Source organism: Salmo salar, chromosome ssa09 (assembly GCF_905237065.1).
Source record: "Salmo salar chromosome ssa09, Ssal_v3.1, whole genome shotgun sequence".
NCBI lineage: Eukaryota > Metazoa > Chordata > Actinopteri > Salmoniformes > Salmonidae > Salmo > Salmo salar.
The window spans coordinates 19,742,375-19,755,611 of NC_059450.1; the positions used below are offsets into that span (position 1 = coordinate 19,742,375).

Genomic DNA, 13,237 nt, shown 5'->3' on the forward strand with positions numbered 1-13,237 from the left:
CTGAGCCACCAGCCGCCCCACTCCTATACAGACACACAGCACGTTGATCCACACTAGGAAGCGCTAATGATCAACTACCCACGTAATCCAGCAGTTAGCAAATAAAAGTCTGCTTGATTCCCATGCAACAAGATGCTAAGCTCAGAGCTCCAGGCCTGGTATTAGAGAGTAGTACTCTGCAGATATGACGAGCCCTAGGAGGACACAGTGCTTTGCCCCGTTGTTTTAGTTCCTCATCAGCAATTCCCTAAGGACAAATGTACAGATTTGGCTTCACACGTGGCTTCTGTTTGCAGTAGTTGAAAGTCTTATCTGTGAGCATACCTAATGATAGGGATTGTGGAACAGTTGAAGTTGCGCTTAGGTGGTGAGATGACTGCTATATGACAGGTCTATTGTGCCCTCTGACCCCCTCCCCTGTAGGAGGTACTCAGCACCACAGAGACAGCTCTGGCCATGAACAGGTACATTGGCTCCGCCATGCTTCCCCTGCTCACCCGCTGTGCCCCCCACTTCGCTGGCACAGAGCACTACGCCACACTAATCGACTCCACGCTACACACCATCTACAGGCTGTCCAAGGGCCGCTCGCTCACCAAGGCCCAGAGAGATGCTATTGAGGAGTGTCTGCTGGCTGTCTGCAGGTAAGGTGTTCCACTATGTACTTTAGGAAGCAATAAGCTCACTGTGTGGCCATAGAAACACTTAAGCTAAACAGAAGCAGTATTATTCTGGGTGATGTCTCTCTGATCTCATGTTCCCTCCCTGGTCCTCCTCTGTCTGCAGGTACCTCCGCCCCTCCATGCTGCAGCAGCTCCTGCGCCGCCTGGTCTTTGACGTGCCCTTGCTGACAGAGTACTGCAAGATGCCTCTCAGGGTATGTGTCCTCTCCTTCCCTCTACCTCTCTCTTCCTCTGCCCTCCTGACTCCCCCTCTCTCCTCCTCTGCCCTCCTGACCCCCCTCTCTCCTCCTCTGCCCTCCTGACCCCCCCTTTCTCTTCCTCTGCCCTCCTGACCCCCTCTCTCTTCCTCTGCCCTCCTGACCCCCCCTCTCTCTTCCTCTGCCCTCCTGACCACCCCCCCCGTTCTGTCTCTCGCTCCGTCTCTCACTCCAGCTCCCTCTCCTATTAATGATGTTGTTTAGAGCAGCCTGGAATAATTGAATTGAACCATGTTGACTTCACTGCTCCTCTCTGTCAGAGTTTTCCCTCCAGAGAGACTGTAGTAATAATAGCAGCCTGCCTGTGGAAGACTGAACACAGTTGATTCTGCCTCCACTCAGATGGGGCACTTGTCTGTTTTTATGCTGAGCTAGTAAGAACTAATTTTGCATGACGTATCATCAGCTTGAGATCCTACGTGGGATGTTTGGCTCGGTGCCAGGGTGTTGTGTTTCGGTATGTCAGTGACTAAGGCGTCTGTTTGCCAGTCCTTCAGTGTAGCTCACAGCAGAGTGTACATACATCCTCCCACTAAGTCTAATGGACTGACCTTTGACCCTGTGTGTCCTCCACAGCTCTTGACCAACCACTACGAGCAGAGCTGGAAGTACTACTGTCTGCCGTCAGGCTGGGGCAGCTACGGCATGGCCTCAGACGAGGAACTGCTCCTCACAAAGAAGATCTTCTGGGGTGTCTTGGATTCGCTCTCACAGAGGGTAAAGCGAGGTCAACTCTAACAAAGCACCCAGGAGAACGTCAGGTCTCCAACAGGGCTCCTAGTTAAGCCTTCAAAGGCTGATAATGAGCCAATCAAACCAGGGCTGTACTGAGCTTTGATCATCAAGCCAATAGGTCATAACGTTCATTGTACGTAATGGACCAAGGCGCAGCGGGTTGAGTGCTCATCTTTACTTTATTTGAACACGTAACAAACAAAACAAGAAAACGATCGATCGAACGAACAGTGTTGCAGGCTAACACACAGCAGTACATCAACAACTTCCCACAAAGGGACAGGTGAAACAGGGCTACCTAAGTATGACTCTCAATCAGCAACAATGATGTACAGCTGTTCCTGATTGAGAGCCATACCAGGCCAACACAAAGAAATACACAACATAGAAATACAAAACAAGAACATTACCCAAAAACCCCGGAACACATACAGTGCCTTGCGAAAGTATTCGGCCCCCTTGAACTTTTCGACCTTTTGCAACATTTCAGGCTTCAAACATAAAAATAAAAACTATAATTTTTTGTGAAGAATCAACAACAAGTGGGACACAATTATGAAGTGGAACGAAATTTATTGGATATTTCAAACTTTTTTTACAAATAAAAAACTGAAAAATTGGCCGTGCAAAATTATTCAGCCCCCTTAAGTTAATACTTTGTAGCGCCACCTTTTGCTGCGATTACAGCTGTAAGTCGCTTGGGGTATGTCTCTATCAGTTTTGCACATCGAGAGACTGAATTTTTTGCCCATTCCTCTTTGCAAAACAGCTTGAGCTCAGTGAGGTTGGATGGAGAGCTTTTGTGAACAGCAGTTTTCAGTTCTTTCCACAGATTCTCGATTGGATTCAGGACTGGACTTTGACTTGGCCATTCTAACACCTGGATATGTTTATTTGTGAACCATTCCATTGTAGATTTTGCTTTATGTTTTGGATCATTGTCTTGTTGGAAGACAAATCTCCGTCCCAGTCTCAGGTCTTTTGCAGACTCCATCAGGTTTTCTTCCAGAATGGTCCTGTATTTGGCTCCATCCATCTTCCCATCAATTTTAACCATCTTCCCTGCCCCTGCTGAAGAAAAGCAGGCCCAAACCATGATGCTGCCACCACCATGTTTGACAGTGGGGATGGTGTGTTCAGGGTGATGAGCTGTGTTGCTTTTACGCCAAACATAACGTTTTGCATTGTTGCCAAAAAGTTCAATTTTGGTTTCATCTGACCAGAGCACCTTCTTCCACATGTTTGGTGTGTCTCCCAGGTGGCTAGTGGCAAACTTTAAACAACACTTTTTATGGATATCTTTAAGAAATGGCTTTCTTCTTGCCACTCTTCCATAAAGGCCAGATTTGTGCAGTATACGACTGATTGTTGTCCTATGGACAGAGTCTCCCACCTCAGCTGTAGATCTCTGCAGTTCATCCAGAGTGATCATGGGCCTCTTGGCTGCATCTCTGATCAGTCTTCTCCTTGTATGAGCTGAAAGTTTAGAGGGACGGCCGGGTCTTCGTAGATTTGCAGTGGTCTGATACTCCTTCCATTTCAATATTATCGCTTGCACAGTGCTCCTTGGGATGTTTAAAGCTTGGGAAATCTTTTTGTATCCAAATCCGGCTTTAAACTTCTCCACAACAGTATCTCGGACCTGCCTGGTGTGTTCCTTGTTCTTCATGATGCTCTCTGCGCTTTAAACGGACCTCTGAGACTATCACAGAGCAGGTGCATTTATACGGAGACTTGATTACACACAGGTGGATTCTATTTATCATCATTAGTCATTTAGGTCAACATTGGATCATTCAGAGATCCTCACTGAACTTCTGGAGAGAGTTTGCTGCACTGAAAGTAAAGGGGCTGAATAATTTTGCACGGCCAATTTTTCAGTTTTTTATTTGTTAAAAGTTTGAAATATCCAATAAATTTCGTTCCACTTCATGATTGTGTCCCACTTTTTGTTGATTCTTCACAAAAAATTACAGTTTTATATCTTTGTTTGAAGCCTGAAATGTGGCAAAAGGTCAAAGTTCAAGGGGGCCGAATACTTTCGCAAGGCACTGTAAATCAAACACCCCTCTTACATAAATACATATCCCATTAAACCCCGAACCACATAAAACAAATACCCCCTGCCATGTCCTGACCAAACTACAATAACCCCTTATACTGGTCAGGACGTGACAGACAGTGAGCGTTGGTATACCATTGAATTTTCTCTAAGAATGTCTCATTACCTTTCCTTTTCCTTGTTTTGCATTTACATTTTTCGAATCAAAGTAGATGTTGAATATGAACATTCATTTCATGATGGTCCTCTTTTTGATTTAAATGTCTGGACTCCGCACATCTTGGAGTGCACACATGAAAATGAAGCTGGTGAGCGAGAGCCCAGGCTGAGAACATCATCAATCTCTGTATCTGCTCTCTGTATTTATACATTTTTTATTTAACCTTTATTTAACTAGGCAAGTCAGTTAAGAACGAATTCGGCCTACCCTGGCCAAACCCAGATGATGCTGGGCCAATTGTGCGCCGCCCTATGGGACTCCCAATCACGGCCAGATAGGATACAATCTGGATTCAAACCAGGGACTGTAGTGACACCTATTGCACTGAGATGCAGTGGCTTAGACCGCTGCGCCACTAACTGGGACGACTCTGCATTAAGCATCTTTTGTATCCTCTAGCCATTCCTGCAGTCTCTAGTCACTAGATTAGCCTTATTGAGACCTCAGTGGAGCTTTCTTTGATAGTTCACTAATCACACACTGTCTCCCATCAGAAGTACGATGCAGATCTCTTTAAGATGGCCATGCCCTGTCTGAGTGCCATATCTGGGGCCTTACCGCCTGACTACATAGACTCCACCATCAGCACCACCCTGGAGAAGCCTGCGTCTGTGGACGCGCAGGGCAACTTCGACCCCAAACCCATCAGCACAGCCAAGTGAGTGGCCATCAGAGACTAGTGTGCAGGGTGACTGTCTGAGCAAATTAAGGACAATTTAAATAAAGTTATACCACTCTGACTTGTAATTGAATAGCTTTTTATAGGTGCCACTTTGAAATTATGCACACAATTTATTTGATGTAATGTGCAGTGCTTTTATATACTTTGACTGTGCATTTGCATATGCTTTATTCCAGTATGCATTATTTTGGATGCTCCAGATTTATACCTGCAGTGAGTAATTTTTACTCTGTCTTTACAGCATATCTCTTCCAGAGAAACTGGAAAATGTTGCCAACAAATATGCTGAGCATTCCCATGACAAATGGTCAGCAGAGAAGGTAGGCCAAAGATGAGCTCCTCTGCCAGGGAAACGTGTATTTGATGCTGCAAAATGACACCAGGAATCAATTCTTTATTGCAGGGCGTAAAGATTAAGAATAAAATGCTTTGGCACTGTATTTTATAAAGGCTTTCCAGTACTCTCTTGGAAGAAAGACTATGAGGCTTGTTTCAGGGTTGCTCACTCTATCCTATTTGGGTTGAAGAACTAGCTGGTAAAATGTAATATCAGCTCTGTTGAAGGGTCATACTTGTCTCTGCACTTCAGGTGATGTTGGGATGGAAGTACGGAGACTGTATAGATGAGAAGGCCAAGACTCACCCTCAGCTCAGGACCTACAAAGGCCTCACAGAGAAGGTGTAGTTCATTGCAGCATTACACAGCTTAGGGTTCGAATTTCAACTACAGCATGCACTAATGTGAGCACTAGTGACGTCCTAACTGATTGTTAACTCTTGTTAACTCTTGGTGTGTGTATCCGTGTCTGTGTGCTGTGTTAACTCCTGTGGTCCTCAGGAGAAGGAGATCCACAGGTTGCCGGTGAGGGAGACTCTGAAGAGCATGCTGGCTATGGGCTGGAACATTGACAGGACCAAGGATGGAGAGACCATGTCCCTACGGGAGAGTGAGAAGATGCGGAAGATCTCCCAGTCCTCCTCTCAGGTACTCAGTCTGATGGCCCACTCCTCCTAGTGCTGTATATACCAGGACTGCTGAGTCGGATGTTCAATGTTTATTTTGACTTCTAACTCGTTTTTAACGTTGTATTTTGGCAGGGTAACAGTTTCAACCCAACACCAATAGACACCAGCAATGTGGTTCTGTCTAGACAGTTACAGGTGAGTGAACCTCACAGCTGTTATTTTGTAACTGTAAATAACTATTTTGTTTATGACTAGGCTGTGAATATGTTATTTAATTAACAGATGTTGTCTTTGCTCTTTGGATCAAGGGCATGATGGAGGTTGTGGCTGAGAATTATCACAACATCTGGGCTAAGAAGAAGAAGAATGACCTTGGAATTAGAGGTGATTCTATAATACTCTTCAATCACTGTGAGATGGAGGAGCCAGAGGAATGTAGTCAGAGTAAATGTGAGATTTATTGGTTCTCTTTGTTTCAGTGTTGTTGTTTGTGGTTACAGGTGGGGCAACTCACCCTCTGCTAGTGCCCTATGACACCCTGACTGCCAAAGAGAAGGCCCGGGACAAAGAGAAGGCCCAGGACATGTTCCGCTTCCTGCAGATCAACGGCTACGCCATCACCAGGTCAGTGAGTGCGTGTGTGCGTGCATGTGTGGGTGTGAAAACTAAAGACACCTTCAGTCGAGACCGAAGACATTGGTGTGACAGAATTACACTTCATCATTCCCTTCCTTCTGTGTTGTAGAGGTCTGAAGGATATGGAGCAGGACTCTTCCTCCATGGAGAAGAGGTTTGCCTACAAGTTCCTCAAGAAGCTCCTCAAGTATGTGAACTCAGCCCAGGAGTTCATCGCCCACCTTGGTAAGAGCCTGCTTAGCGTTCATATCAATGTCTTTGAATGCTCCTCTACCTTTTCTCTGTTATGGACAATGCTGCCTCAGTCTTCTCTTTATTTACCTTTTGACCTTGTCATTTCAGAGGCCATGGCTACCAGTGGTAAGACAGACAAGTCACCTCATGAGCAAGAAATCAAGTTTTTCGCCAAAGTGAGAATATTGTGAATCTGTGAAACAAATGAACATTTAAATGCAGTAGATGAGATTGCACAAAGATTGTCACACGTCTTGTAAATAGTTTTTTTGCCTTTAGGTCCTCCTCCCTCTGATAGACCAGTACTTCAAGAACCACTGTCTCTACTTCCTGTCTTCTCCCAGTAAGAACCTGAGCAGCAGCGGCTATGCATCTAATAAGGAGAAGGAGATGGTCACCAGGTCGGTACACTACCATCTCACAACCCTGCAGCGAGTTACACTTTCTCACTACCTGCGTATGCTACTTACCTACTCTTCTCTGAATACTCCCTTCCTCTTGTCATCTTTTCCTCCTCTTACCCTTTAACCTCCCTGCTTTCGTTCTTTCTCTCTCTCTCTCTTTTCCAGCCTGTTCTGTAAACTGGCAGCTCTTGTCAGACACAGGATTTCCCTCTTTGGTAAGGAGCTGATTTGGTGCTTTTTTAAATTGCTTTCATGAGTGACTTAGTGTGTGATATGTGTGCTAATCGCTGTACTGTGTTCTCCTGTAGGGAGTGACTCCACCACCATGGTGAGCTGTCTCCACATCCTGGCCCACACACTGGACACCAGGTGGGTGGAGCTCAGTCCTATAGTCCTATGTCGCAATATACGTCCACAGTTTGAAATGAAATCAAAGGTTTGAAAGAGGTCTGTTACGTAGCAATTCTACAGCACATGTCATTGGAAAAGAGGCCACCTCATGTCTAACCTATACAACATTACATTACTTACATTACACCATGTTTATACTCACCAGTTTTAGTTTTTCATGCCATCTTGGAATCATTGACATTAAGAGAAAAAACTCCCACTGGCATTTATACAAGTAGACTTAGCATGCATAGACAGCATGCACTGTAGCTAGCTCTGGGCTCCTAGTGTTCTTCAGAACCAATGTGTTGTTTCAGGCAACAGTTCTAAAAACGGAGGTTAAAATAGCAATGCATTAAACATGATGTTGACACTGAGGATGTAGTTACTGTACTGTGCCTGCCCATAGGCTTTGTCTTTCACCTCACCTCCCTGTGGGAGATTCAACACAGAATCAAAAAAAAACATTACGACGAGTCACAATGTACTTGACAAAATATTGACTAATCTAATCTGCTTAATGTATCAAACCGTTTTGGTGTAATATTTCTGCACATACCTACACTGACAACCTTTCCTTGAATCTAGATATTTACATAATTTACTGTATAAATCATGCGCTGTAAATATTCTAGGTCAGATGGGAGCTGAAATCTCAGTCCCTTGGGAGCTCTCTGTAGTATAGCTGGCTCTTCTCTATGAAAATGAAGCTGTCCTTTGGGAACTCTTCAATCATACGGAAGTTATTGTTCTCAAATACAATAACTTTAATATCCCACATGGGGACATTGTGTGGTTATTGTTTGCAAAAATGGCAACAATGACAGACTACACACTCCTCCATCATTATTAACCCCTTCCCTCCGACAGGACGGTGATGAAGTCTGGCTCAGAGCTGGTGAAGGCGGGGTTAAGGACGTTCTTCGAGAACGCAGCGGAGGACCTGGAGAAGACCCTTGAGAACCTGAAGTTGGGGAAGTTCACCCACTCCCGCTCACAGATGAAGGGCGTGTCCCAGAACATTAACTACACCACGGTGGCACTACTGCCCATCCTCACTGCCCTGTTTGAACACATCACCCAGCACCACTTTGGAGTGGACCTGCTCTGTGAGTGACCACAGCAAGACCTACAGCTGTAGGAGATAGGAGGAGTGGAGCACTGCGCTTTAAATCATGTCGCTGACGCTGTGCATATCAATGTAAGCACGCTTTCTGCTTTGTGTTTTCAGTGGATGATGTCCAAGTGTCATGCTATCGTATCTTGACCAGCCTCTATGCACTCGGGACTGGAAAAAACATCTATGTGGAAAGGTAGTATTATTTACATATTGATATGAGACTGCTATCACATCACAGATAGTATAAAGCTGTGATCTGTGTCTGTCTCTTCCTCTCCCCTGCAGGCAGCTGCCGGCCCTGGGGGAGTGTCTGGCCACCCTGGCAGGCGCCATGCCTGTGGCCTTCCTGGAGCCACTGCTCAACAAACACAACCCCTGCTCTGTGTTCAACACCAAGACTGCCCGCGAACGTGCCAGTGAGTTCCACACTATTATGATGCTGTATCCCGTAATACTGCATTAAATGGTTGTTTGCTTATCAGTTGTTGTGGTTATGTTTGTGTTGTGTTTGTGTAGTCCTAGGCATGCCAGACGCAGTGGAGGAGATGTGTCCGGAGATGCCTCGTCTAGACGTCCTGATGAAGGACATCAACGACATGTCTGAGTCTGGGGCGCGCTACACAGAGATGCCCCATGTCATCGAGGTGGTGCTGCCCATGCTGTGTAACTACCTGTCCTACTGGTGGGAGAAGGGCCCAGAGAACCAGGCGTCTCCGCACAGTGGGGGCAGTGTGTGTTCCACCACCGTCACCTCAGAACATCTCAGCCTCATCCTGGGAAACATCCTGAAGATCCTCAACAGCAACCTGGGCATCGACGAGGCCTCCTGGATGAAGAGGATCGCAGGTTAGTTGGGTTGCATTACTGTGTGGGAGTGTACAGCAGTCTGTCACAGTGGGTTGGAGCTTTAGGAAAACTATCTGCATATTTGTATACAGTACTGATCAGAAGATCCATAGACTGACAAAAGATTGTCTTTTGCATTCCTAGCAAGAGTGCTTTTGTATTGTTTTATTTTTAATTTCTAAGAAAAACAACTGACAATGTGTTTCTCACTATGACTTCTGTCCGTGCAGTGTACGCCCAGCCCATCATCAGTAAGGCCAGGGCTGTTCTGTTGAAGAGTCACTTCCTGCCTACGCTGGAGAAGCTGAAGAAGAAGACCGTGAAGGTGGTGTCGGAGGAGGAGCTACTGAAGGCTGACAGTAAGGGAGACACCCAGGAGGCTGAGCTCCTCATCCTGGATGAGTTCGCTGTGCTCTGCAGAGACCTCTACGCCTTCTACCCGATGCTCATCCATTACGTAGACAATAACAGGTGAGCCGGCTAATTGAGTTGTTTACAGTGGAGTGAAATGAGGTGATGTGGTTGTGTTTCATCAGTACCCTAGGACCTATTGTAATTCAAGACTACACTGGTTTGGGGGCAAGGCTGTGGAGCAGAGGATATTATATTGATATAATGTTTGTTCATCTCTCATAATTTATTATATACATATTCAGTACCAGTCAAAAGTTTGGACACACCTACTCATTCAAGAGTTTTTCTTTATTTTTACTATTTTATACATTGTAGAATAATAGTGAAGACATCAGAACTATGAAATGACACATATGGAATCATGTAGTAACCAAAAAAATCGAAATAGATTTGAGATTCTTCAAAGTAGCCACCCTTTGCCTTGATGACAGCTTTGCACACGCTTGGCATTCTCTCAACCAGCTTCATGAGGTAGTCACCTGGAATGCATTTCAATTAACCTCTTACATCTAGACGTTCCGCTACGGAACACCTGTTCCAATATCCAATGATAGGCGTGGCGCGAATTACAAATTCCTCAAAAATCAAAAAACTTCCATTTTTCAAACATATGACTATTTTACACCATTTTAAAGACAATACTCTCCTTTATCTAACCACACTGTCTGATTTCAAAAAGGCTTTACAGCGAAAGCAAAACATTAGATTATGTCAGCAGAGTACCCAGCCAGAAATAATCAAACACTCATTTTTCAAGCTAGCATATAATGTCACAAAAAACAAAACCACAGCTAAATGCAGCACTAACCTTTGATGATCTTCATCAGATGACACTCCTAGGACATTATGTTATACAATACATGCATGTTTTGTTCAATCAAGTTCATATTTATATCAAAAAACAGCTTTTTACATTGGCGTGTGATGTTCAGAAAATGTATCCCCACCGAAAACTTCCGGTGAATTTACTAAATTACTCATCATAAACGTTGACAAAATACATAACAATTATTTTAAGAATTATAAATACAGAACTCCTTTATGCAATCGCTGTGTCAGATTTTAAAATAGCTTTTCGGCGAAAGCACATTTTGCAATATTCTGAGTACATAGCTCAGCCATCACGGCTAGCTATTTTGACACCCGCCAACTTCGGGGCACACTAAACTCAGAATTAGTATTAGAAAAATTGTATTACCTTTGCTGATCTTCGTCAGAATGCACTCCCAGGACTGCTACTTCCACAAGAAATGTTGTTTTTTGTTCCAAATAATCCATATTTATGTCCAAATACCTCCGTTTTGTTCGTGCGTTCAGGTCACTATTCAAAGGGTAACGCGCGAGCGCATTTCGAGACAAAAAAATTCAAAATGTTCCATTACCGTACTTAGAAGCATGTCAAACGCTGTTTAAAATACATTTTTTATGGTATTTGTCTCGTAAAATAGCGATACTATTCCAATCAGACAATAGTGTATTCATTCAAAGAGGAAAAGAAAAAACAGCATGGTCTCGTGAACGAGCATATCCAATCTCTTTGTCACCAGGCAGACCACTGAGAAACTGAGCTACTATACTCTGCTCAGAGACAGAAGACGCCTCAATCCGCTTTCTAAAGGCTTTAGAGAGCCAATGGAAGCCTTAGAAAGTGCTACGTAACCCCAGAGATACTGTAGTTTTGAAAGGGACAAGAAAGAACTACAAATTCTCAGACAGGCCACTTCCTGCTTGGAATATTGTCAGGTTTTTGCCTGCCATATGAGTTCTGTTATACTCACAGACACCATTCAAACAGTTTTAGAAACTTCAGAGTGTTTTCTACTAATAATATGCATATTCTCGTTTCTGGGCAAGAGTAGTAACCAGTTTAAATCGGGTACGTCTTTTATCCGGCCGTGAAAATACTGCCCCCTAGCCCAGACAGGTTAATGCGTTTGAGCCAATCAGTTGTGTTGTGACAAGGTAGGGGTGGTATACAGAAGATAGCCCTATTTGGTAAAAGACCACATCCATATTATGGCAAGAACAGCTCAAATAAGCAAAGAGAAACGACAGTCCATCATTACTTTAAGACATGAAGGTCAGTCAATCTGGAACATTTCAAGAACTTTCAAGTGCAGTTGCAAAAACCATCAAGCGCTATGATGAAACTGGCTCTCATGAGGACTGCCACAGGAAAGGAAGACCCAGAGTTACCTCTGCTACAAAGGATAAGTTCATTAGAGTTACCAGCTTCAGAAATTGCAGCCCAAATAAATGCTTCACAGAGTTCAAGTAACAGACACATCTCAACACCAACTGTTCAGAGGAGACTGCGCGAATCAGGCCTTCATGGTCGAATTGCTGCAAAGAAACCACGTCACAACACAAATGAACAGATGATCTCCGCATGTGTGGTTCCCACCGTGAAGCATTGAGGAGGTGTGGGGGTGCTTTACTGTTGACAGTGTCAGTGATTTATTTAGAGTTCAAGGTACACTTAACCAGCATGGCTACCACAGCATTCTGCAGTGATACGCCATCCCATCTGGTTTGTGCTTAGTGGGACTATCATTTGTTTTTTAACAGGACAATGACCCAACACCTCCAAGAAGAAGAGTGATTGAGTACTGCATCAGATGACCTGGTCTCCACAATCACCTGACCTCAACCCAATTGAGATGGTTTGGGATGAGTTGGACCGCAGAGTGAAGGAAAAGCAGCCAACAAGTGTTCAGCATATGTGGGAACTCCTTCAAGACTGCTGGAAATGCATTCCAGGTGAAGCTGGTTGAGAGAATGCCAAGAGTGTGCAAAGCTGTCATCAAGGCAAAGGGTGGCTACTTTCAAGAATCTCAAATATAAAATATATTTTGATTTGTTTAACACTTTTTCGGTTACTACATGATTCCATATGTGTTATTTCATCGTTTTGATGTCTTCACTATTATTCTACAATGTAGAATAAAGAAAAACCTTTGAATGAGTAGGTGTGTCCAAACTTTTGACTGGTTGTGTGTGTACGTACAGTGGCAAGAAAAAGTATGTGAACCCTTTGGAATTACCTGGATTTCTGCATAAATTTGTCATCAAATTTGATCTGATCTTCATCTAAGTCACAACAATAGACAAACATAGTGTGCTTAAACTAATAACACAGAAATTATTGTATTTTTCTTGTCTATATTGAATACATCATTTCAACATTCACAGTGTAGGTTGGAAAAAAGTATGTTAGAATGGGCAAAACGGCCCCCTTCCTGAGCTTTTCACGCACGACAGTGTCTAGGGTTTCCCGAGAACAGTGTGACAAACAAAAAGCTTCCAGTCAGCGACAGTCCTGTGGGCGAGAATAGCTCGAAGGAGAATGGCAAGAATCGTGTAAGCTAAGAGGCGGGCCACAAACAGACAAATAACGGCGCAGTGGTGTGCAGAATGACACAACTCGTCAATCCTTGTCACGGATGAGCTATTGCAGCAGATGACCACACCGAGTTCCACTCCTATCAGCTAAAAACAAGAAGTGTCTCAAGTGGGTGCGCGATCACCAACACTGGACAGTTAAGTAATGGAAGAATATCACCTGGTCCAACGAGTCCCGGTTCCTGT

General features: G+C 44.2%; 1 protein-coding gene across 4 annotated transcripts in view; it reads left to right on the top strand.

Annotated features, from left to right (window-relative positions):
• LOC106610839 (ryanodine receptor 3) overlaps positions 1-13,237 on the top strand; it is a 162,623-nt gene that overhangs the window by 119,384 nt on the left and 30,002 nt on the right. For 3 of the 4 annotated variants that reach the window (XM_045723462.1, XM_045723463.1, XM_045723465.1), the window contains 20 exons: positions 424-644; positions 787-877; positions 1,517-1,657; positions 4,452-4,615; positions 4,881-4,959; positions 5,229-5,318; positions 5,478-5,624; positions 5,738-5,800; positions 5,914-5,989; positions 6,085-6,229; positions 6,351-6,466; positions 6,584-6,651; positions 6,755-6,876; positions 7,045-7,094; positions 7,188-7,248; positions 8,140-8,378; positions 8,501-8,582; positions 8,675-8,805; positions 8,906-9,235; positions 9,466-9,706. In XM_045723462.1, coding sequence (XP_045579418.1) covers positions 424-644; positions 787-877; positions 1,517-1,657; positions 4,452-4,615; positions 4,881-4,959; positions 5,229-5,318; positions 5,478-5,624; positions 5,738-5,800; positions 5,914-5,989; positions 6,085-6,229; positions 6,351-6,466; positions 6,584-6,651; positions 6,755-6,876; positions 7,045-7,094; positions 7,188-7,248; positions 8,140-8,378; positions 8,501-8,582; positions 8,675-8,805; positions 8,906-9,235; positions 9,466-9,706 — 2,657 coding nt within the window. The remainder of the gene's footprint in view (positions 1-423; positions 645-786; positions 878-1,516; positions 1,658-4,451; positions 4,616-4,880; positions 4,960-5,228; positions 5,319-5,477; positions 5,625-5,737; positions 5,801-5,913; positions 5,990-6,084; positions 6,230-6,350; positions 6,467-6,583; positions 6,652-6,754; positions 6,877-7,044; positions 7,095-7,187; positions 7,249-8,139; positions 8,379-8,500; positions 8,583-8,674; positions 8,806-8,905; positions 9,236-9,465; positions 9,707-13,237) is intronic. The other variant, XM_045723464.1, reaches the window with a different exon arrangement.